The sequence below is a fragment of the Spermophilus citellus genome, assembly GCF_964194105.1.
Source record: "Spermophilus citellus genome assembly, chromosome: 1".
Taxonomy (NCBI): Eukaryota; Metazoa; Chordata; class Mammalia; order Rodentia; family Sciuridae; genus Spermophilus; species Spermophilus citellus.
The window spans coordinates 254246-279263 of NC_138182.1; the positions used below are offsets into that span (position 1 = coordinate 254246).

Below are 25018 nucleotides of genomic sequence, written 5' to 3' on the forward strand. Positions count from 1 at the left end.
TCTGCTCATGCCAGTTGCCCTGCCCTGCCACATGGGGGTCTTTAAGGGGGCTTCCCACCCCCCAGCCAGCACCATGAGTATGTGGACTTGCAGGAATTTGTGGTGTGTGTGCTCCATGCAGATCTTCACAGGACTGAGGGAGCCTGGGAGCCCAGCCCGTGCAAGCCAGAGCAGGCCGTCAGGAACAGCTGGACTGGCAGCCACTCGGCTGCCCTGTACTGCCGCAGCCATAGATGGAGCGCCGGTGGGACAGGTTGCCTCTCTGTCCCATCTTAGTTATGGACACTGACATTGAAGCTGCACATAATTTTCATATGCCATGAAATGTCCTTTTGATAATTTGAATTGTATAGAAGTGTGAACACCTGTTTGCAGGTATCACAAAGACATTTCAGGGACTGTGGTCTGTCTCTCCCGGGTCCAGGGCACTGCAGCTGGGGGCCCAGATTGGGCCCAGTCCCAGGCCACTGGGTCTCCACTCTGTCCCACCTTCATTTTTTTTTTTTTTTGAGAGAGAGAGAGAGAGAGAGAGAGAGAGAGAGAGAGAGAGAGAGAGAGAGAATCTTTAATATTTATTTTTTAGTTTTCGGCGGGCATAACATCTTTGTTGGTATGTGGTGCTGAGGTTCGAACCCGGGCCGCACACATGCCACATCCCCAGCCCCCACCTTCATTTTTCAGTTGATCCTGACCAGTTCTCTTTGTCCTGACTCACCATCTTTCTGATTACAGTAAGAGTGCTCTTTCCCTTCCCAGGAGTGGCCTCTCAGCTCTGTGGCATGCAGGAAGGACATGGCTTTCAGGTCTGCCTTCTGACTCTCACTTAGGTGGCTCTGGTGGTATCCACGCCTTCAAGGACAGATGGGGTGGCTCCTCTGCCCTTCTGCACACACAGGCCCCCCGAGCCAGCTGAGCTCAGCCCCTGAAGGAGACAGGAGCTTCAGAACCACGGGTGGGCCTGTCTGCTTCGTGGGCAGAAGAACCTGGGTCCTGTTGCTGCTAGTCAGAGGGCATCTTCCTCCAGGAGCCAGTGGGTCTTCCTGGTCTTTGGAGCTGAAACCAGCCTCAAGTGCAGGTGGGGTGGGCATCCGGGTGCAAAGGGCCCAGAACCCCTACCCTCTGAATCTGGAACCCGTGCCTCAAGGCAGACGTGTCCCTGGGAAAGTCTGGCGTGTTGTGCTTCGTGGATGCGGGTGGGCGTTGAGCACTGCAGGTGTGCCAGCCTGCACCAGGTGGCACCTGTGGTCGGAGAAGCGGGGATGGTACTCTGAGGGTGCTCCAGGTGAGTGACAGCTGGGCCTGTACCGTGCTGTCAGCTGGCAGCTCTCTTGTCAAAGAGCACCTGCCCTCCCAGCAGCCTGGAGCTGCTGCCTTCTCAAGACCTGGGTCCCAGAAGGACCGTAGCAAGGAGCCTGACAGTGCCGTCAGAGGTCCAGGCGCATTCCTGCCTCAGTGGATGTCCAGGCTCTGTTCGTGGAGAGAGGACCAGCTGGGTCCTGCCCTGCTCTAGCCTGTGTGGTGTGCGCTTTGACAGCCGGCCCTGGTGCCTCGGCCTGGTCAGCCTCATCTCTGCATCTTGTGGCTCTCACCTACTGGGAAAGAGGAGAAGTAGGTTTTCTGTGCCTGGGGCGTGTTGGTTGACTTTTCCACATTGTTTGATGGCTGGATGCAGATTGCCACTGTGAGGGACGACAGAGGCTGGAGACAGGCGTGATGGGAGGGCATCAGCTGGACACGGAAGGCCAAGCAGAGTGGTCCGTGCATCAGAGAGCACCTGCTGTATGTCACACTTTACCCCGGACCAGGGCCTTGAGTGGGCCCAGCCTGCATTGCCCTGGGTGAGTCCATGGTGGAGGTGTGGGCTACTCAGCAGGCCTGTTCCTATGACCAGGCTAAGGTCATAACTACCTGGGGACCATTCATCAGCTGGGGCCTCTGCCCGAGTCTGCACTTGAGCAGGACGCTAGCTCCTTGGGAAGCCCTTGGGATTCCACCTGCTCCAGGGTCTCGCTGTGGTGGAGGTGGCCCGGGTCGCATGAAAAGCAGCCATGCAAGACTGCTGTGTCCAGAGTGGGCCTGCCTTGGCTGCCCATGCATGCCCAGGTCAGCTTTTAGCCTGCCTTGTCAGGTTGGGTGGTGCTGCCGCCCTTCTGCGGGCTCTGCCCTGCACCCTGACATGCGTGTGCTCTGTGTGGCTCGGTGGTGCCGAAGCTTGCAGGAGGGCTAGGCCCACCATGGGGCTGTGCTGTGGCCCCGGTAATCCCTGAGGGACTCAGAGGACCCCTTTGAAGAGCAGCTGCGTCCCAGCAGGCAGGCAGGACCATCCCCATAAACTGGTGGGAAAACTGAGGCTGGAGAGTGGCTCGGCCTGCTCTGAGGCCATGGCTGTTGGCTGGCCCAGGGACGGGGCCCTTCCTACGTATACACACCAGCGGAGAGTTAACTGGCTACAGCTAGTATTTTGTAATTAAAATGTCTTAAAGAGAGGAAAGGTAGTTTCTTTGTAAGACTTGATTTCAGACATACACAGAGGTCCTGGACGTGTGGAGCAGCCCTGGGCACCACCAGGGTTGGGCTGGGGCTCTGGGAGCCTATGGGGAGGTGGCTGTGGCCATCCCTTGGCTTGCACACACCTGGGCGGCCACAGCCTGTGCCCTTATTTTCAAGTGAGCGTCTGTCAACAGAGGCTGGGCACTCTGCCTGGTGCTGTCTCCCTCTCTCTCTCTGTCTCTGTGTCTCTCTCTTTTCTGTGTGTCTCTGTCTCCCTATTTCTCTCTCTCTTGTCTCTCTGTCTCTGTCTCTTCTCATGGATGCTTGGGTTTCGGAAGGTCTTCCTGACCTGCTTCCTCTAAGCTACACTGACCTGCTGGTTGGCAGAGTAGACAGGTGCCTATCTACATTTGACAGACGGAAATCCCAATTCTGGCTCCTCCCAACTTCGTGGAAGCCACTGAGTCATGCCCAGAAGATTGAGGGTGCTCATGGAGGCCTGGAGGAGAGAAGAGGGCTCGGTGCAGGAGGAGGTGCCCTCTTCTTCCTTACAGAAGATGGTCTACATGGGAGCTCAAATCAGTTGAGAGTCCCGCAGCTCCTTTGATTAGCTTTTTTACTTTCTTCCTTACTCCAATGAATTCTGACACCCTGTGTTATGTGTACCCATCTGGTCTCTGTCCCCAGTGGCCTATGGCCCTTCCAGTGCAGATAGTTATGTCAGACCAATATGGATGCTAAAAATGAATTTGGGCCAGGCATGGTGGTGCGCACCTGTCATTCCAGGATGACATCTCAGATCAGGAGGCTGAGGCAGGAGAAGCCTAAGTTTGAGGCCAGCCTGCACGATTTAGTGAGGCCCTAAGCAACTTAGCAAGACAAAATAAAAAATAAAAAGGGCTGGGGATGTGGCTAGGTGGTTAAGCGCCCCTGGGTTCAATTCCTAGTACTTAAATAAACAAATAAATGAACTTGGACTCAAAAAAGCTTTTGAGTTTCAAACAGACTCCCAACTGCTTGTGTGTGAGTATCAGGGGGAACCTGAGCTCACGTGGAAGTGCAGAGGGGGCTCAGTGGAGGCTGTGGTGGAGGCAGCAGGGGGCATCAAGGGGCTGCCATGGGGCTCCACTGTGGCTGCCACCTAGCAGAGCTGGAGTTAGGAGTGGCCTCAGTCCCTTCTCCTGTGTAGCAGGGGACAGAGATGATGCTAGGGGATGACAGTGAAGTTGCTGAGAGCTGTGGTGCTGACCTGAAGAATCAGGAGGCAGAAACCCGTGTCCTGGTGGTTCCTGAGAGGGGCAGGCGTGGGTTGTAGAGCTGGCTCTTGGCCTTGGCAGAGAGCTTCTTCATGCATTTTGGGTTCCTGCCCAGAAATAGCAACAGCAGCTCCTGGTAAGTAAGTAGAGCCTCTCAGGAGGGGGAATGGCATGTCTCCACCCCAGCCTCACCTCGAGGCCCTGCCCTGGGCTGCAGGTCAGGCCCAGGGCCACCACCTCCTCTCCCAAAGAAGGAACTCGCTCTCCTCTGGGCCAGGCTATGAGTTTAGCGGAAGGAAGCCCTGCTCATGCATGTGCCTGTACGCTGCTGGTGGAAATGTGGGTGTAGTTGCTCAAGTGTGTGAACCTGGAAGACACAGCTCCTGGGCACACGCAGGAGCACTGGGAGCGCACTCAGGATGACATCTGTGGCCACGTACAGAGCACCATGCAGCAGCTGAGGGGTGGGACACCCAGGGGCCATCAGCCTGCCACATGTGGGCTCTGCACAGCTGTCCAGCCATGAGAGGGAATGGGCTCTGCAGCCATGATGTGCCAAGGGCAGCTCTTCAGTAAAACAATCCGGCCAGAGACCACTCGTGTGGCTCATCCAGAGATGGTGGGCTGGGCCTGTGGAGCGGGCGCTGGGTAGAGAGGGTTCTCCCATAGGCATAGCTGCCCAGCTCCAGGGACTTGCTGTGCACAGCACTGTGAGGTCATCCCTTCCTGGTGAAGCTGCCTGAGAGAGAGCCATGGAGATGGTGTGCCAAGAGCAGCAGGTGTGAGGGGACTGCTTGGCTGCTGTCCACTCAGCCTGGCCCCGGCTTCTGTCCTTCTGATGGGGGGAGCAACAGTGGAGTGTCCCCTAGTGGACTGCAAAGCAGAGGCCAGCTCAGGAGGGAGGCCCGAGCAGAGGGCCAGGAGATGGACAGCCAGGGTGGAGGCCATCTTAGCAGAGCACTGGCCATGGACTCCGGACTGCTGGTGTCCGCAGGAGCCCAGCTGTGAGATAGCCAGGAGCAAAATGCTCCTCAGAATCTCCTCTAAACACCTCAGGTTCAGCCTGAGCCAGAAAGAGCAACAGAAGGTTGCACTCCTTGGCTTGCGCCCCTCTGCCACACATCATATCTCTGGGCATCCTGTAGTAGGCTGCTTCTATCCACATGCAGCAGGAGCACTCTGCTCTCTTGGCAGAGGCCCATGGGGGACCGTATAACCCCTCATCCCCCTTGCCCAGGCCCCAGCGGTGGAGAAGAACTTCTCTCCTGGAGAACTGATGCGCTTCACTTTTAAATAGGCCACAACAACTGTGCATTCCACCATATTTCCATTTTCATCTCAGCTACTGGGGAGCTCAGCTCTGTTGAGTGCTGATTCATGTGCTATGGGGTTAGTAGATGTCCTTTGGCTTCCTCTTACCAGTTGGAATTTTGATTTCCATGCTAGTGGCCATGCTTTGTACTCACCTCTCATCTTGTACTGTTCATCCTGTCCTTCATGGGATTCGAGGGAGCTGGAGGTTACATATCTCCTCTGGAGGAGCCGGTGGCACCAGGTCTGTGACAGTGGTTGAGGGTGTACTCGGTTAGAGATGTGGCTTAGAAATCCCATCTAGTGGAACTGCAGACTATCATGCTAAGTGAAACAATCTATCCCAAAGAACCAAAGGATGAATTCTCTTTCTGATATGCGGATGCTGACTCACAGTAGGCTGTGGGGAGGGAGGCGTGGAAGTTCACCTGGTTGGAAAGGAGAATGGGGTGGGAAAGACAGTAGAATGAATCAGACAGCACTTTCCTATGTTCATATATGAACCTACGACCAGTAAACTCCACATCACGTACCACCTCAAGAATGGGAATTGTACCCCATGTACATATGATACATCAGATACACTCTACTGTCACATATAGCTAAAAAGAACAAAAAAAAAATAGAGTTCCAGAGGCAGGGCCTGCCTGGAGTTCCATGGGAGAGCCACCCTGCGCCCATGCAGACAGCCACCCCGCGTTGGGGTTCCTTATTCACCAAAGTGAGGCTCCACAGCCCACATCAGGAAACATACAGGCTTGAGGCTGCCACCACCATGAAACTGAGTTATTGCTGCTTCTATCAAGGGACAACAATAAGGACCTGGTAAGACGTCACCAAGGCCCCTGTAGCCTGGCTGCACCAGAGGTTTCTCTACTAGGGGTGCTAACAGTTACCTGTTGCTGAGGTGACAGGGAGTCTTGCATGCAGTTGCCAATCTCTTGTTTCATCTACTAACATCGCCCTCTCACTAGTCATATAACCTAATACCTCCATATTCCACAACCTACCTCATCAACATCTCAACCAAACCTCCAGTCCCCGCTTCACCATCAGAAACTGTAAACCCTTATGCAAACCTATTGACTACATGGTAGAGAATAATCAAATTCATCATTTCTGTTTATAGTGACAAAATTGTAAAGGTAAAAACAGAAGCTAACTGATCTATTGAGTGCTGTAATATTGGACTCTCCCTTAGAAGTGAGGTATTGGTAACCTGTAGGGATACTATAAGACAACAGGGGAGAAGCTGTCATACCTCAGATCTACACTGCAAGAGAGGAAGACACAAAGACATCATGAAAAAACAAGGGAGGAAAGTGTCCCCAACAAACCAGATCACTACAATAGAAGCCATAGGTAGTGCAGTAGGTGAAATGTCAGAGAAGGAGTTTCAGAATTTACATAATTAAAATGATTTGGGAATTAAAGAATGACCTAAGTGAGCAGATACAGGCAAAAATCAATCACTCCAACAAAGAGATAAGAGAACAAATACAGGTGACCATCCATCACACCAACAAAGAGATAAGAGAGCAAATGCATGTTGCAAGAGATTACTTCAAGAAAGAGATAGAGATACTGAAAAAACCCAAACAGAAATCCTCAAAATGAAAGAAACAGTAAGCCAATTAAAAAACTCAATAGATAGCATCACCACAGACTAGATCACTTGGAAGACAGACCTCAGATAATGAAGACAAAATATACAATCTTGAAAATAAAGTTGACCTCACAGTGAAGATAGTAAGAAACCATGAACAGAACATCCAAGAATTATGGGATACCATCAAAAGACCAAATTTAAGATTTATTGGGATAGAGGAAGGTTCAGAGATTCAAACCAAAGGAATGCACAATCTTTTCAATGAAATAATATCAGAAAATTTCCCAAGCATGAATAATGAATTGGGAAATCAAATACAAGAGGCCTGTAGGACACCAAATGTACAAAATTACAACAGATTTACACCAAGGCACATTATAATGAAAATGCCTGACATACAAAATAAGGATAGAATTTTAAAGGCTGCAAGAGAGAAAAATCACATTACCTATAAGGGAAGACCAATTCAGATCTCAGCAGATTTTCAACCCAGGCTCTCAAAGCCAGGAGATCCTGGAACCACCTATACCAAGCTCTAAAAGATAATGGAGGCCAACCATGAATCTTATATCCAACAACATTAAGTTTCAAATTTGACGATGAAATAAAAGCCTTCCATGATAAACAAAAGCTAAAAGAATTTACAGCAAGAAACTCTGCACTTCAGAACATTCTTGGCAAAATATTCCAGGAGGAGGAAATGAAAAACAATAATGAAAATCTGCAAAGGAAAGAACTACAGTAAAGGAAAAACCAACCAAAGGAGAAACCAAGTCAAGCTAAATACCAAAAATAAACAAAATGACTGGTAATACAAATCATGTCTCAATAATAAGCCTAAATGTTAATGGCCTAAACTCAACAATCAAAAGACATAGGCTGGTAGATTGGATTAAAAAAGAAGGCCCAATAATATGCTGCCTTCAAGAGACTCATCTCATAGGAAAAGATGCCCACAGACTGAAGGTGAAAGGTTGGGATAAAATATACCATTCACATGGCCTACCTAAGCAAGCAGAGGTTTCCATCCTCATATCAAATAAAGTTAATCAACAGGGATAAAGATGGACATTTCATATTGCTTAATAGAATCATTCATCAACAAGACATAACAACAAGACATATACGCCCCAAACAATGGAGCATCCACATTCATCAATCAAACTCTTCTCAAGTTCAAGAGTCAAATAGATCACAACACAATAATTCTGGGTGACTTTAACACACCTCTTTCACCTCTTTAACACACCTCTTGATAGATCTATCAAACAAAAGCAAAACAAAGGAACTATAGAACTCAATAATACAATCAAAAACTTAGACATAACTGACATATGGAGAGTATATTATCCATCAACAAGCAAGTACACTTTCTTCTCAGCAGCACGTGGTTCCTCCTCTAAAATACACCATGTTATGCCACAAAGCAAATCTTACTAAACAAAAAAAAAGTAGAGATACTACCCTTCATTCTATCAGACCATGATGGAATGAAATTAGAAACCAATGATAAAATAAAAATTAAAAGCTACTCCAACACCTGGAGATTAAATAATATGCTATCAAATGAACACTGGATTGCAAAAGATTTCAAGGGGGAGATTAAAAGAGGTAAATGAGAACACCAATACCACATATCAAATCTCTGGGACTCTATGAAGGCAGTGCTAAGAGGAAAGTTCACCGCATGGAGTTCATTCCTTCAAAGAAGAAAAAGTCAACAAATGAATGACCTAACATAACATCTCAGAGCCCTAGAAAGAGAAGAACAAATCAACCCCCAAAGCAGTAGGAAACAGGAAATAATTAAAATCAGAGCTGAAATCAATGAAACTGAAACAAAAGAAACAATGGAAAAAACTGACAAAACAAAAAGTTGTTTCTTTGAAAAATAAATAAAATTGATAAACCCTTAGTCATGCTAATGAAGAGAAGGAGAGAGAAACTCAAATTACTAACATCCATGATGAGAAAGGAAATATTATGATGGACCCTACAGAAATATAGAAAATAATTAGAAATTATTCTGAAAATTTGTACTCCAATAAAATAGAAAAATATCGAAGGCATTGACAGATTTCCAGAGGCACATGATGTGCCTAAACAAAATCAAGATGACACACACAATTTAAACAGATCAATTTCAAGCAAGGAAATAGAGGACACCATCAGAAGCCTCCCAACCAAGAAAATCCCAGGACTGGACGGACACATGACTGACTTCTATAAGACCTTTAGAGAAGAACTAACACCAACACTTCTCAAACTATTTCATGAAATGAAAAAGAGGGAGCACTTCCAAACAATTATGTGAGGCCAACATCACCCTGGTTTCAAAACCAGACAAAGACACATCAAAGAAAGAAAACTTCAGACTAATATCTCTAATGAATATAGATGCAAAATTTCTCAATAAGATTCTGGCAAATCAAATACAAAAACAAATCAAAAAGACAGTGCATCATGATCAAGTAGGGTTCATCCCAGGGATGCAAGGTTAGTTCAACATATGGAAATCAATAAATGTAATTCATCACATCAATAGACTCAAAGATAAAAATCATATGATCATCTCAATAGATGCTGAGAAAGCATTTGATAAAATACAGCACCCCTTCATGTTCAAAACACTAGAAAAACTAGGTATAACAGGAACACACTTCAACCTTGTAAAGGCTATCTATGCTAACCCCAGGCCAACATCATTCTAAATGGAGAAAAATTGAAAGCATTCCCTCTAAACTGGAACAAGTGGATCCAGGACCTAGGGATGCCCTCTGTCACCACTTCTATTTAACATAGTTCTTGAAACTCAGAGCAATCAGACAGATGAAAGAAATCAAAGGGATATGGATAGGAAAAGAAAAACTCAAATTATCACTATTTGCAGATGCTATGATTCTATACCTAGAAGATCCAAAATATTCCATGAGAAATCTCCTAGAACTAATAAATGAATTCATCAGAGCAGCTGGATATATAATCGATACCCATAAATCAAAGGCATTTCTGTACATCAGTGACAAATCCGCTGAAAGTGTAACTAGGAAAACCACCCCATTTACAATAAATACTTGGGAATAAATTTAATGAAAGAGGTGAAAGCCCTCTACAATGAAAACTACAACATGCTAAAGAAAGAAATCAAAGCAGACCTTAGAAGACGGAAAGATCTACCTTGTTCTTGGATAGGCAGAATTAATATTATCAAAATGACCATACTACCAAAAGCACTATACAGATTCAATGCAATCCCAATCAAAATCCTAATGGCATTCCTTATAGAAATAGAAAAAGCAATCATGAAATTCATCTGTAAAAATAAGAGACCCAGAATAGCCAAAGCAATCCTTAGCAAGAAGAGTAAAGCTGGTAGCATCCCTATTCCAGACCTTAAACTATACTACAGAGCAATAGTAACAAAAACAGCATGTTATTGGCATCAAAATAGACCTGTAGACCAATGGTACAGAATACAGGACACAGAGTCTAACCCACATAACTTCAGTTATCTTATATTAGACAAAGGCACCAAAAACATACATTGGAGAAAAGATAGCCTATTTTTAAAAAATGCTGGGAAAACTGGAAATCCACATGCAACAAAATGAAATTAAACCTCTATCTCTCACCATGCACAAAACTCAAAGTGGATCCACGACCTAGGAATTAAACTAGAGACCTTGCACCTAATAGAAAAAAAGTAGGCCCAAATCTCCATCATGTTGGTATAGGCCCCAACTTTCTTAATAAAACTCCTATAGTGCAAGAATTAAAACCAAGAACCAATAAACAGGATGGCTTCAAGCTAAAAAGCTTCTTCTCTGAAAAAGAAACAACCAGTGACGTGAATAGACAGCCTAGAGAATAGGAGCAAATCTTTACCACAAGCAAATCAGAGCCCTTAACTCTAGGATATATAAAGTATTCAAAAACCTTAACACCAAAAAAAAAAAAAAAAAAAAAAAAAAAAAAAACACCCAAATAACCCAATCAACAAATAGGCCAAGGAACTGAACAGGTACTTCTTGGAAGAAGATATACAATCAATCAACAAACATATGAAAAAAATGTTCAACTTCTCTAGTAATTAGAAAAATGCAAATCAAAACTACTCTAAGATTTCATCTCACTCCAGTCAGAATGGTAGCTATCAAGAATACAAACAACAATAAGTAGTTGGTGAGAATGTGGGGAAAGAGCAATTCATACATTGCTGGTGGGACCGCAAATTGGTGCAGCCAACCTGGAAAGCAGTATGGAGATTCCTTGGAAAACTTGGAATGGAACTACAATTTGACCCAACTATTCCACTCCTCAGTTTATACCCAAAGGTATAAAAACAGCACACTACAGGGACATAACCATATTAATGTTTATAGCAGCATAATTCACAATAGCTAAATTATGGAACCAACCTAGGTGCCCTTCAGTAGGTGAATGAATAGGGAAACTTCGGTATATATACGAAATGGAACATTACTCATCATTAAAAGAGAATAAAATGATGGCATTTGTAGGAGAATATAATGATATGTGAAGCAAGTCCATCCCAAAAAACCAAAGGCTGAATATTTTCTTTGATATGAGGATCTTGACTCATAATGAGAATTGGGGGGGGGTATGGGAGGAACTTTAGAGGGCAAAGTGGAGGGAGGGGGAAGGGGGAGGCATGAGGGTAGGAAAGACAGTGGAATGAATTAGACATCATCACCTAAGTACATGTATAAGACACAAATGGTGTGAAAATACTTTGTGTACAATCAGTGTCTATATGTGAAATATGAAATGAATTGCATTCTGCCATCATGTATAACAAATTAGAATAAATTTTAAAAACTAGGAAAAAAAGGGAAGAAAGCAATTCTGTCTGGCCTGCTGGTGGAGTTCTGCTCAGTTCGGCACCAAGGGCTGCAGGGCAAGATGGTCGTGGGCGCTGCAACAGCAGGGGTTTGGGGCACAGCGCCATTCTTCTTGAGAACATGGCTGTTGCAATGTCTTGCCTAGTGTCGGAGCCTAGGACACCTGTGCTCAGGTTGGATGGCTGCAGGCTGGCCTAAGGCCGGAGCGGTGGGTGCTGTTGGTGGGCCCGTGAGGGAGGCGGCTGGCCTCCAGGGGGCCAGGGCTCTGGGCACAGAACTGTTCATGCATTGTTTCAAGAGTGGTCAGTCCCTGTTGAGTAAAGGAGCGCCGTGGGCTAAGTGGGCGAGAACAGAGCTGGCGGTCCCGGTGCTGGGAATGGGGTTGTGCTGCTTCACGGTCCACGTCTGTGTGATCATTCTTCAAGTGCTGCTTTGGCTTCTGTGGTTCACTGATAGTGGAGAGGGCTGGTGAGCAGGTATGGGCGTCCACAGCTGTGTGGGGTGGAGTTGCAGGGATGCAGCAGGCAGCTCTGGGGATGAGCCCGAGTTGCTTCCCTTCACCTGTGTGTGCACTCCCTAGCAGTTCAGCATCTGCTGGGTGCCAGGGCAGCTCTCCCTCCTTCTGTGGGCAGCTGTGTGCCTAGAGGGAGGAACAACATGCTCTTCCTCTGAGCAGACAGAGGAGGCCATGATGCCTGGTCAGGAGGGAAGGCTTGGCCTTGGGCGTGCAGCCAGGGCTCAGCACCCGGGAGCTGGCTGCACTCCTCCACGGCTCCTCTTGGATGGCTCACTGCTCCTGGGTCTGCTCTGCTGGGCCAGGTGGAGCCCCAGCCGTGGGGAACCTGCCAGGGGACACACCTGGAGTGGGCATGGCAGCTGCTCTGGTCCTCCTGGTCCGAGGGGCCTGCTTGACCTGGCTCAAGCTGACCAGTTACTCTCTGGTGTTGCTGTTACCCTAGCAACCAGCATGCTTCTGGCTGGTCCAGACTCGAGGCCAGTTGGTGCCTGTCTCACCAACTGTTCAGAGGACGCACCCTGCTTTCTCCGCCAAAGGCACCTTGCCGGAAAGTGTCACTCCCGCTGCTTGTGTCTGGAGGTTCTTTGCATAATAAACAGGAAAAAAATCTCAACTCTGTGTTTTCCACTGAAGACCATTTCCCACAGGACTTCCAAAGTTTTCCCCTGAGAAACATAGGAACTTACAACATCCACACTCGTTGCAACAACAAGACACAAACCAACCAAAACAAAAAGCCCAGAAAACCCAAAACGGAAAGCAAGTGAGAAGGCAAAGGTGCCAGAACCCACTTCGAAGGCTGGGGCTGAAGGTTAGCAGAGTGGTGCCAGCTTCGGGTTCCGATTTCTGGACTTTGTAAGAGCCATCAGTCCCCATCCAGAGCTGGGAGGTCACGGGGCTGCCTGGACATCAGCAGTCTCCCCATCTCCCCTCCCATTCTGGGCCTGGTTCTCCTCCTGGCCTGGGATTCCATCGGGCATGTGATGCGTGTGGGGCTCCAGCCAAAGGTGCTGCAGAAGGTCTGCCTCTGACCTATTGGAGCTCGCAGGTGTCTTCATGACCCCCCCAACAAGAGGCCGTCCGGAGAGCCGCCAGGGCAGCCCCCATGGGCAGCAGCTCCAAGAGGCCTCCTTCGGGTTCTCCCTGCACAGCTGATAGCCATCGATCGTTCCTCTATGATGCCCAAATATGAATCCCAAGGCCTTTTGGTCTAGATGCGTCTTGGAGCAGAGGGGCAGAGCTGAGTTCTGCTTTCACAGGGAGGAGCCTGAGGTCCCAGACACAGAGGGCATGGGAAAGGTCCCATGAGGGTGAGACCCCAGGCAGTTCTTGAGGTCACAGCTGGTGTGGTCACACACCCCCCCCAAAGCATGTCAGTGCATTGCAGATAGGGTTCATTGACACTGAAAACCTCACCCAGTTAGACTTCTGTGAACTTGCACCTTCACTCAGCGTCCAGACTGCATCAATGAAAAGCTAAAAGAAGCAACAAGTTGCATCTGTCCTGCCTTTGGGCTCCACTTTCAAGTTGGCACTTCTCCAGTGACAGGCCTCCTGTCCCCGCCCCTGGTGGCAGCACGGGGCCTTGGCGTGCAGAGGCCCAGTGGAGCTGCAGTTCCCATGCCCCAGTGTGCGTGCGAGGCGACTGCTGGCCCTGGTGTGGTGCTCTCCACTCTGAAGACGGGTGCTGAGGGGCTTCTGTCTGGATTGGTTTGGTTCCTTTTGTTTTCAGGGTCGACAGGAGACAACTCCCTGGTCCCTGAGCAGTGCCGGCAGGCATCAGTGTGTGCCCCCGTGCCACTGGCCAGGGGGTGTCCAGCATCTGTCTTTCCCAACCTGTGCCTGATGCAAGTGGAGCCCAGTGCCAGGTGCTGCTAGTGTCAGAGTGGCTCAGAGGCAGACGTGGTCCTTTGAGGTGAGCCCAGGTCCTGGATGATCCTTCCAGCGCGCTCAGCGTCAGACCTGCTGTTTGGGCCTGCAAACCCCTGAGGCAGAGCCAGGGCAGAGCCTTCTGCAGGGCCACTGGGCGCTGGTGCCCTGAGGCACCATCTGTTTTCTCCAAACATGTTCAGATGTTTCTGGGAGCTGCTCTGAACAGGAAGGACCAGTGGAGGGTGCACAGGGACCCATACAATTCATGTTGCTGAGGATGAGGGGAAAAGTGTCACTCAGACATTGCTGCTGGAATTGCAAATTGGGGTCACCACTCTGGAAAGCAGCATGGAGATGCCTCAGAAAACTAGGATAGGAACCACCATTTGACCCAGCTATCCCACTCCTCGGTCTATACCCAAAGGACTTAAAATCAGCATACTCCAGTGATGCAGCCAAATCAATGTTTATAACAGCTCAATTCACAATAGCCAAGCTGTGGAACCAACCTAAGTGTCCTTCAACAGAAGAATGGATCAAGAAAATGTGGTACATATACACAATGGAATATTACTCAGCCTTAAAGAAGAATGAAAGTATGGCATTTGCTAGTGAATGGATGGAACTGGATAATATCATGCTAAATAAAATAAGCCAGTCCCCCAAACAAAAGGTTATATGTTCTCTCTGATATGTGGATGCTAACCTACAACAAGGGAGGATAGGGAGGAGAAGTATAGAAGTCCATTGGATTAGATGAAGGACAATGAAGGGAAGGGAGGGGGCATGGGAATAGGAAGACAGTAGAATGAATCAGAAATAACTCTCCTATGCTCATATATGAATACACGGCCAGTGTAACTCCATACCATGTACAACCACAGAATGGGGTCCCTATGTATGTATAATATATCAAAACACCCACTACTGTCGTGTAGATCTAAAAACAACAATGAACAACAAGAGTGAGTGGGTGTACGGAGGTTAAATCACATGCCTTGCTTGAAGTAGATTGTTATTGGAAATGTGCTTGTGACTGGGAGGTGTGGAGCGTCTGTGTGCCAAGTGATGATACATGTCATGTGCCCTCTTTAGGTGAAGCCAAGAACCTCCCCTCCTACCCTGGGCCCAACAAGATGCGGGACTGCTACTGCACGGTGAACCTGGACCAGGAGGAGGTCTTCAGGACCAAGATTGTGGAAAAGTCGCTCTGGTAAGTCCACTGTTCCTTTATTTGTTAGCCACTGGGTTCCCTCTGTGCAGTGCCTACAAGCCGAGGCACCTGCCATGTCCCGTGTTCTTGGCCCTAGGCCCAGATGTGGGGGCTCTGCTGGCAGGCAGTCACTTCTGAGCTTCTGACCTGGGCCCTGATGTCTGCTGCATGCTCCTAGCTGGCCCCCACCCCTTCCCACCAACACCAGTTGCTCTTTTCAGTAGAGACCACTGCCAGGAAAGTGTCAAGGGGTTTCTGAGAGGGGAGAACATTCTAGAAGTTTTCTTTCCAACATCTCCTTTTGCACTTTCCTCAGGAGAGTGTGTGATGTGGGCACTGAGGTGACTTGATGTTAAGAGTCCTAGAAAACATCTGTCCATCGGTTAGAGGAAGGCATTGGTGAGGAGAACTGACCTGCCCTGGCTCTGAGCCTCCCTTGTGATGGGGTGTGGGGACTGGTCAGGATGGCATGTCCTGGGCCAGGGGAGCCAGCCTTCTTCCGACAAGCTCCAGCCCAGGCGTCACTGAAGAGGCCTGTGCCCGGTGGCGGGAGCAGGTGGGGACAGAAAGTGGCAACAGGGAGGCCAGCGGGGCTGTGCAGGGGCTCAGAGCCCCAGCAGGGGACCTGGGCGACCTGTCTGTCCTCGGTGTCACGGAGCGGGCCGCAGTCTGGTGGGCAGGCAGCCTGCCAAGCAGGCACTCTGATGGAGGGAGCCGCTGGACCAGAGGAGCCGTCTGGAACCAGTGACTCCCCCTCAGCCCAAGTTCAAGGCTCGGGGTCTCAAAACAGCTCTTTTCCTTCTGAGAACATTTTTAGCCGCTGAATGTTTTCTTGCTGTTGCCTTCCAAGTGGCAGCACCCTTCTTGTGGGCTGGAGGCTGTCCAGTGCTGGGCAGCGGCCGAGGCCTGGCCCCAGGCTGCTTAGTCACCCTGGCCCCTCCATCTGTGTAGGCCCACCCCCTTCCATTGTTTTGACTGGGACCCTTGGGGCTGGTGGGGGTCAGGAGTCAGTCCAGGGAGAGCTTGGGATTGGCGGTGAAGTGGCCGAGTCTCTAGTTAGAGAGCAGGAGGGCAATGAGCCCTGCCCTGAGTTGCAGCAGGTTCATGCAGGAGACTTCCCTGCTGCCTGCACCTGGTGTGCCAGAGGCCCGAGGAGGGTGCACCTGGGACTTGCCTGGGTCCTGGCAAGGCTGGCTCCTCTCCAGACTGCTGACTGTGGTCGGTGGGACTCGTCTCCGTCGTCTCCATCGGGGTCTACTCTCAGGTGAGGTGGAGAGGCAGGGCCCACTGTCTTCCAACATTTCGCAGAAATCATGGTTTCTGGCTTGGGGGCCCCAGCAGCTGCCTTCGGCACAGGAAAGGAGGCGTGCCCGCGGCCAGGAGCGAGCAGTCCGCGGGCAGAGCTCCTCGCAGGCAGTCCACGTTCCCACTTCTTCGCTTTTGGCTGGGCAAGTGCTTCACAGAGCTCAGACAGACAGGCACAGGGGCCCAGGCCCCAGGCACAGAGAGGAGTCGGCAGAAGGGCCCCTGCCCCACCAGCCGGGCATTTGCTCCTCACGAGTTTGCAGCCTGGGAGGGCTGTGGTTCTGCAGCCCCACTCTACATGGGCCCTGGCCAGAAGCCAGTTAGTGTCTCCTGTGGTTGAGCACCTCCAGCGCCCTCTTTCCATCACACACTAAGTCCCAAAGGACAGGATTGGAAGGGAAAGAGCGCAGGTGTGCAGAGCCTTGAATCTACCTGCAAAAGAAGCTCATGGCCCTTGGCGTCTGCAGCACAGAGGTCCAGTAACCCAGCTTGACATGTGGAAGCAGAAGCAGGACTCCAGGTTGAGCAGGTCAAGGCCGAAAGGAGTGACCATGCCGATCTGAAGAGTAGAGCTACTAGAAGTGAAGGACAGCATCTAGCTCCTTTGGTGTACAGCTGACTACAGGAGGTCAAGGGAGATGGGAGGTCATTTGGAACCTTGCTCAGAATCAGCAGGAGGCCCAGGGACATGGAAGGTGGAGGACAGGGCCGTGGCAGCCCCACTGGTCTGGGCATCCCAGGAAGAGCATACTAGGGCGAGCTCAGGGTCCCTGTGGCCTCAGCTTGGGGATAGGGCCCAGAGGCAGTGGGTCTCTGTGGAGGTGTCTGCTGGGGTTTAGGTGAGAGGAAGATGCCAGACCTGTGGGTGGCTGAGGAGCAGAGCTCAGGGCCTGGCCCTTGAAGGGCACTGGACACCTCATTCCTCCAGCACCATGCTCAGGAAGCCAGGGCTGCCCCTCCTGTGAGCTCACAAGCCCTCCCAGGTCCGCCTTTCCTTTAAGAGCCAATGCTCCTGATACTCCGTTGGCAAAGTCACTGTAGGAAGCCCAGGAGCCCATACTGCACACCTGCTGTGGCGAGAGTAGATTGTTCTGTGCCAGAGCAGCAGAGCCCAGGCCTTCTACAAGATGTGCCACAGACTCTCTCCACAGGCAAGGGAGAAGGGCAGCCCCCGCCCTCTTCCTCACTCACAAAAGCTGCTTTCGGGGTGCACGTGCGCCAGGCCTTCCCCGTGGGATGGGCTGGCTGGTGCCGCCTGGGTGCATGGCCCTGTCAGTGGCTACGAGGCGGTCCTAGGAAGCGTCCCCTTCTCCTTTTCCAGTGCGGGCCAGAGGCTGCCAGCTGCCCCTCAAAGTCTGAGCTAAGAACTGCTGGAGCCGGCTCCCCCAGGAGAACCAGCCCCTCTCCCCTGCCTTGTCCTGTCTCCAGGAAAGTGACTTTGGGAAGTTTAGAATGTGAACTTGGTCACATTGCAAAGCTGGGTGCCCAGCCCTCCTCTGGCAGCCTGTCACCATCCCCTGATACACCAGTGACTCTGTGACAGGAACGGGAGTCTGCTGAAAGCTCATAGGGCCCCGGGGGGACACCTGGCTTCCACCCCAGGGTGCTGCCCCCCAGGGCCTAGAGGGACAGCTGAAGGGCAGAGCAAGTCACACAAGCAAGTGAGCATCTACTGCGGGTTCCTCAGTCCTTGCAGGAACATTCCACGAGTGTCTGCCTCTCGGTCTCCCCGTGTCCGGGTCGGGATGGGGAGGCGGTCTGTACTCGGGGCTCGTTGTCCCGTGTGGTGCTGACACTGCTGCCTCTCCACAGTGTTCTGTGGCCCCGCAGAGCCGTCTGGGGCTGTGCAGAGACCCTGGCTCCCTGAGCTCTGCACCTGCTCCCTTCATGGTCCTGTCTGGAGTGGCAGGCCCCAGAGCCTCCTCCCAGGCTGAGACTTCTCCAGAATCGATCTGGAGATCTAGACACAGATGTCAGCCGGCAACTGTGCTCAGTAATGGAGACCCGAGAAATTCTCATTCTTTCTTTCCTAGGTCTATTCTACATCAAATTAGCAGTTAAGAAACAAAGTAGACAGCCCTGTGGTGCTAACGAAGTTGGGCTGGTTGGTGCGGGGTGTGTGGGTAGTGGGGACCCAAGCCTGCAGAGTCTGCAGGGAAGCGGTCCGAGTGTCCCTCAGCCCTGGGGTACACCTCTTGTGGGGTCCCAAGAGGGCACATTCTGCCCAGACCAGAACATGCCCTCACTTGGGAAATATGCTTTGGTGTGGTGGGAAGATCTCTGCAGCTCCGAGTTTCAGGCAGGGCAGAGGTCATCTGGGTCAGAAGTTAAAGGGACAGTAGTCGGTGGTTTGGGAGACAGACCTCGAGCTCCTGGAGTTTTAGTAAAAGCACACTGTTGACTTAAAACTGCCAACTTTGAAATTGCCGGACGCTCCAGGTCACGTTCTTTCTCCTGAGGTGACTTTTCTCTAACTCCCCACATTAGCGTGCTTGAATTCCACCAGCGGGGAGTGCCTGCTGCCCGGGGTCACCATGCTGAGTGGCCTGCGGGCCCCTCCTGGATGTGGCTGGGATGCTGCAGTTTCCCTTCCCTTGCAGGAGCCTCCATAGTCCCTCCAGCTCTGGGCTGCTCCCTAGCCATGTCTTCCCAAGGGCCTTGTGGGGGTTCTGGAGCTCAGGGCATCGCCGTGGCATGTGGGGCCAGTGTCAGACTCTGGCTCCCCCAGAAACCCTTGCTTCAGCCACTTTGAGTGTCATGCTTAAAGGATCCAGTTCAGTTTCAGTTTTGTCCTTAGCCAGGACTTCTGGGCACTGCTGCTACCAGTCCTGACACCTCAGCCTCCGGGGTCAGTGGCAGGTGCCTCTAGGACCTAGAGGTCCGGCAGGACCACCCCACCAGCAGCTGCTCGGGCTGCTGTGCCTGTGGCCACACTGTGCACAACCAGCCTGCTCTTCTCTAGTCTGGGGGTGGGTCTGAAGTTCACAGCCTGTGTGCACTTCAGGATAAACCACCCCACCCCTGTCTGGGACTACACCGTGGGGCCCTGCGGCTTCTGGTGAGCTCTGGCCCAGGTGGGAGACGCCCCGCCCCGCCCCGCCACTCAGCCAACTGGCCTCTTGCCCCCACCCCAGGCCCAGGAGAGGGCGACTTGCTTCCCCTCTCTTGCTCAGGTTTGCTAGGTGGGACAGCGACCCCTGCAGCTCATCACCTTCCTTTTGGAAGACTGAGAAACTTCCCTGGCTGGGGAGGCCCCCCTGAAGCTGCTGAGGACGGACAGGCAGTGAGTGGGGCTCAGGCTCGGCCATGGCTGAGGATCGGCGTTCTGGACAGGCTGAAGGGAAAGTTCACAGGTACAGGTGCTGTGCAGCCTGGGAGCTCCAAGGAGCACTGGGACCTCAACTGAGGGACTCAGAAGCAGACTTGCAGGACTCCTCAAGGCCCTCCTCCTGGGTCCCTGGGGTAGGTGTCAGGCTCCCTGGTGAACAGCCTCTCAGGACTCCTCTGTGCCCAGCACTTCCTTCCCCCCCAGCCCATCTCGGGGGACGTTTGGATACAGCATTCGCTTGAATGAAATTTAAGTTCAGCTTTCAGTTCCTGGCTCAGCCATATGCGGGTTTCCTTAGCTGGATGCCGAGCCCTTGAGAAACAGGCTGGTGTCCTCTGACTCTCCCTGGCCAGCTGCCTCCGGAGCCAGAGGAATCCTCATGCCCACTGCCCTGGCCGGGGGTCAAGCAGGGTCCAGTGGGGCACAGAGACACTCAGGGGAGACTCAGCCCTCCCCTTGCCCCAAGCCCTCAGGCCCAGATGTTGGGAAATGAATGCAGGAGCTTGCGGCAGAGCAAGACACTGGGGACTCAGACTTGTTCTTTTCTCATGACCAAGTGTCACTTGTCACGAGGCTCAAGCAGCCATGGTGGGGTGGGGCAGCGGTGGCCTCGCACAGATGTCGGGAAATGACTCAAGGAGAAGTTGGTGGTTTCTCTGTGAGGCCCAGTGAGGCCCTGTGTGACCCTCCCGGCCAAGCCCTGCTGGGCTGGGGGATAAGGGAGGAGGGAGTCGGCTCCCGGCAAGACCCAGCTGAGAGGCCCACTGCTTCCTGCAAGTCTCTTTCTCTGTGGAAGTTTGTTCACTTAACTGTGCCAGCTCCTTCAGCTTCTCCCTCTGACCTAGGGAAAGGACAGCTCACACCCTGGCAGCCGGGGGAACGCTGCTGCCCTCGTTGATTACCTCACACAGAGCACCTAAGACAGGCCCCGGGTTCCAGTGGACGCTTCCTTTATTTGAAAAGAAGGCTCTGGAGCCCTAAGGCCGCAGGCCCAGCCTGTGGCTCCTTAATCATGCATTTGACTGGGTTGATCCAGAGGGACAAAGCCAGGCCTGTGCAGGAGACACCCCGAGGCTGCCCTATAACAGCAGTGGGACCCTTGGAGGCTGTCAGAAAGGATCCCTTGTCTGCAGGGCAGCTTGGGGAGGACGAGGGTGGGGATGCCCTGGTGTTCAGTCATTTCCTTTCTCTTTTTGAAGGCATGCTTTAAATTCTGCAGTGGGAAGAGATGGGCAGGGCTTCCCATGGAGGAGAGAATGGTGGAGCCTGTCACCGAGGCCCTGTCCCAGTCCTGGGCTGTGCAGCTGGGAGCACGGTGGCCAGGTCCCTCCCCTCTGGCTTGTCCTCCCTGAGCAGGGGACACAGTAGCACACCTAGTGTCCGCCAAGCCTGCAGAGGTGGTGCTGTGGCTGCTCAGACCCTCCCCACCATGGAGCAGGAGATGGAGCGGGAGGAGGCTGCTCTCAGGGCAGGCCACGGCCCATGTGTCCTCGCCCACCTATGACAACATTGTCGTTAACAAGTTTGTGGTGTTTTTAGTTAAAAAAAGAAATTCCTCCTGCTGCGAATTAGTGGTTTTGTCTTCAACACAAGCTGAAAGTCCCAGTGGGCAATCTCCTGAGCATGAGCAGGCCCAGTAGGAAGGGCCTGTAAAGAGGAAAGGAGATCTTACAGAGTGCCCAGGCTCTCAACTTCACCTGGGCTAAAACATTTCAAGATAATAGCTTTCCTTCTGTGCTGCACCAGTTTAGCCAGGTCGAAGCAGGTCCACGACTCCATGTGGGGCTGTAAGTGATGTTGAGTGCCCAGGCCCCGGGACTGGGTGTCCTGCCCCAGCTCTAGGCCCCCCAGTGGGGCGAGCAGGCTGCCACGATGTTCAAGGACCCTCTCTGCCTGCTGCTCTGCTCCTGGCTGTCACCAGCCCTGGGAGGCCGCGCCTTGTCCTTTCTGTGTGGCCCTCAGTGTGGTTCTGGGTGGCTTCCAATATGGTTCTGGGTGGCCCTCAGTGTGGTGCTGGTATGGCCTCCAGTGTGGTGCTGGTGTGACCCTCAGTGTAGTGCTGGGGTGGTCTCCAGTGTGGTGCTGTGTGGCCCTGAGCATGGTGCTAAGTGGCTCACAGCATGGTGCTGGGTGGCCCCCAGCGTGGTGCTGGGTGGCCCTTAACATGGTGCTGGAGTGGTCTCCAGTGGGCTGCCTTGTCACGGTGTGAAATTCTGGAGTCGGACGTATTCATACAGGAGGGAGGTTTCTTTGAGCTCAGGGTTTTGGAGGTCCAAGGCCTAGGGCTGTGTCTGGAGGCCAACAGAGGCAGAGCATGTGCCTGGCAGGACACCAGAGCAAGCGTGTGTGTGTGTGTGTCTTCAGGGCTTTCCCTGTAGCCAGTACTCACTCCTGGGGGGTCCACCCTGAACCTTATCCAGTGTTTATTTGAGACAGGATCTGGCTAAGTCACCCACGCTGCCCTCTAATTTTCAGTCCTTCTGCCTCAGCCTCCTGAGTGGGTGGTATGATGGTACGAGCCGTCGTGCTCACGGCTCACATTCCAGATCTACCTTCCTTCCCAGGCCCTTCTGGGCATCACAGGTGGGTTCCATTCCATCTCTGAACCCTTCAGTGGGGATTGAGCGCCATCACTTGGAGCCCTGGTGACACTTGGACGTCATCCAAACCAGAGCTGCAAGTGGCCCATGGCCACCTCACAGGAAGCCCCCATGGAGGGACAGAAGTGGGGTCAGTCCTGGGCAGACCCTGGCAGGAGCAGAGGCATGCAGGGCATGTCAATGCTCCTTGTAGGCCCTCAGCGTCTCCTTGGGCTGTGGATAGGAAGGAGCGTTCCTACAGGGACCGCCAAGTTGGGCCCAGGCCCGCAGCAGCCCTGTGGGCAGCTGTTAGGGCTGCCTGCTTGAGTTGCCCTCCAGCCCAGCAGCCTTGCCCGCCAGGTCAGCCAGGGTGGCCACAGCTGTCCAGATTCCAGCTGCTAAAGTGTGGATCTGGGGCATCTCCCAGAGGCCGTATGCTAAGGGCTCGGTCCCCAGGGTGGGGATCTGGGAGGGGTGGGAACTTTAGAAGGACCCCTTTCTCCTCTCAGGGGATTGTCTCAGGTGTTTGTTAAACAAAGCGGACACACAGCTGCCCTGGGCCGTGATGACAGGGGCCTGGGACATGGCCTGAGTCACTTGGCTGAGAGGGGGCCTCACATCTGTCACTCTGGCTGGGGGTCGGTGCAGGCCCTCGTTCTCAGAGGCTCTGAGGGCCTGCCGAGAGCTAGCCAGCAGGGACAGAAAGACCGAGAGGGTGCTGAGGCTGGTGCTTAGTCCTTCTAATCACTCGGGCACTGGTGCCCCTGCGAGCTCCTCCTGCGGCTGGCCAAGGCCCGCAGAGCTGTGGACTTCTGGTTTGGGCCTGAGTCCTAGACGTGCCTGACTCTGGGGTCACTCCTCATCTCAGGTGAGGCCTGTGTGTCTGGCTGCAGCAGCCACCTGCCCCACACAGCCCCCAGGTTCCTGGTCATATGTGCTGCCATCAGCCAGCATCTCCCAGCCCAGAACAACAGGAGGTCTGTTCAGTGAGAAGCCCTGGCCCTCTGTCCCTCCACTGAGGCCCTCCTCATCTGAGGGCTGCTGCAGCTGTGGGTGACTCAGGTTGGGGCTGCAGAGTCATGGAGCTGCAGGGGTGGCGGCACAGCAGGACCTCTCCTGTGAGAAGTGAGCACCGCTCAGTGCACCCAGGACTGTGCACTGAACTCTCTGAGACAAGCACCGCGTCCCCTTCATGGGGAGTGAGAGCCGCACCTTAGCAGCATGCACAGCTCCCTGGCTCTGTGGAGCAGCATGAGGCCTAGCCCACACCAGCTCTCCCTTTTCCTGAACTCTCACTCGCCAACTGTGGGAATCCATGCTTGGCTCTGGGTGGCCTTGCAGAGTGGCTGGCCATTCCTCCAAGATGCTGGGCAAAGTGCCCACGGCGGGTCCCCTGTGAGGCTGCTTTGTGTCTCGTGGGACACCCAGTGCGGTCGTTCCTGTGGCTGTCACAGCAGATTGCAGTGAGGCTCCTCCTGACAGCCAGTTGGCCTGTCCCGCACCAGCATGGACGCCACAGCATGACCCTGACCATGTGTATCTCCTCTGTTTGTCCAGCCCCTTTTATGGAGAAGACTTTTACTGTGAAATTCCTCGAAGTTTCCGTCATCTGTCATTCTACATTTTTGATAGAGATGTTTTCCGGAGGGATTCCATCATAGGTAGGTGCCTGGGTGGGTGTCCCTTCACTTTCTCTGCCCCTGCTGCTTAGGGTCTCATCTGGTGGAGGTGGGCAGGTCTGGTCTGGAGCCTTCCTGGTGGAGCTGGGTGGCCTGAGGGGAATGGCCTGCGGCTCACGGGCCTGGTTTGGCCTCCCTGTACACAGGTCCTGGGTGAGCTGAGTGGGCTGTGGGTCTGCAGGTCTGCCCTTCCCTAGACAGGGCTTCCACCCCACCTCTGGCTCAGATCCCAGGCCAGTGGGCAGCAGGGGAGCCCACCTCTGGGATGTAGGCCTTGTCACCCAGCGCTCCAGTACCTTCTAACAGCCACTGGCATGTGCAGACCAGACGGCCATGGCCCAGCCCTCACCCCCCACCAGAAGGGGCTGCTCTCCCCAGGGACTTGGAAGCTCCCAGAGATTGTGAGATGCCCCTGGTGCAGATGTTCTGAAGTTTGTCTCTGGTCCGGACGTCTTTCCTGAGGATAGGGACTTGGGCTATGAGGTGCTCTCTGAGGGCTCTGGGGTGCCCTTGTGGGGCCTGGTGGGAAGGGCCAGGGCCTGGTCATGCCATGGCCCTGCGGTGTAGACTCCAGGGCTGAGAGATGAGGTCGGATTTACAGAAGCGCCTGAGGAGGGGCCAAAAAGGCAGCCTGCAGAACAAGACCTTGTAACCCCCAGCAGCACACCCTCCCACACTGGGTGCCGAGTGTAAGCACTCAGTGCGGAGTTCCCACCTGCGTCAGCACAGATCCTGGATCCCTGGTGCCTGGGCTGACACACCAACCTGCAGGCACTGTCTGCACTTGTGTGCTTTGAGCCTGACTTGGTGTTCAGGGTGCAAGCAAGAAAAGGCGTGCCAAATAGCCTGCGCGTGGGTGGTTCCCAACTGGCCCCAAGTCTGCTGGGCCGCTGCAGTGCAGGGTGGTGCTGAGTTGCCCCTGCAGGCCAGTCCAGAGGCACTGGTGGCCCGGTGCCCCAGTGTGTCTTGGTTTCTGCAACAAATACCCCAGCCTGGA

At 52.6% G+C, this 25018-nt stretch overlaps 1 protein-coding gene across 3 annotated transcripts in view; it reads left to right on the forward strand.

Annotated features, from left to right (window-relative positions):
- Positions 1–25018, forward strand: part of RASA3 (RAS p21 protein activator 3) — an 83157-nt gene that overhangs the window by 14032 nt on the left and 44107 nt on the right. For 2 of the 3 annotated variants that reach the window (XM_081303783.1, XM_081303784.1), the window contains exons 2-3: positions 15013–15130; positions 23900–24003. In XM_081303783.1, the coding sequence (XP_081159909.1) occupies positions 15013–15130; positions 23900–24003 (222 nt within the window). Of the gene's footprint in view, positions 1–15012; positions 15131–23899; positions 24004–25018 lie in introns of those variants that run through there. The other variant, XM_081303785.1, reaches the window with a different exon arrangement.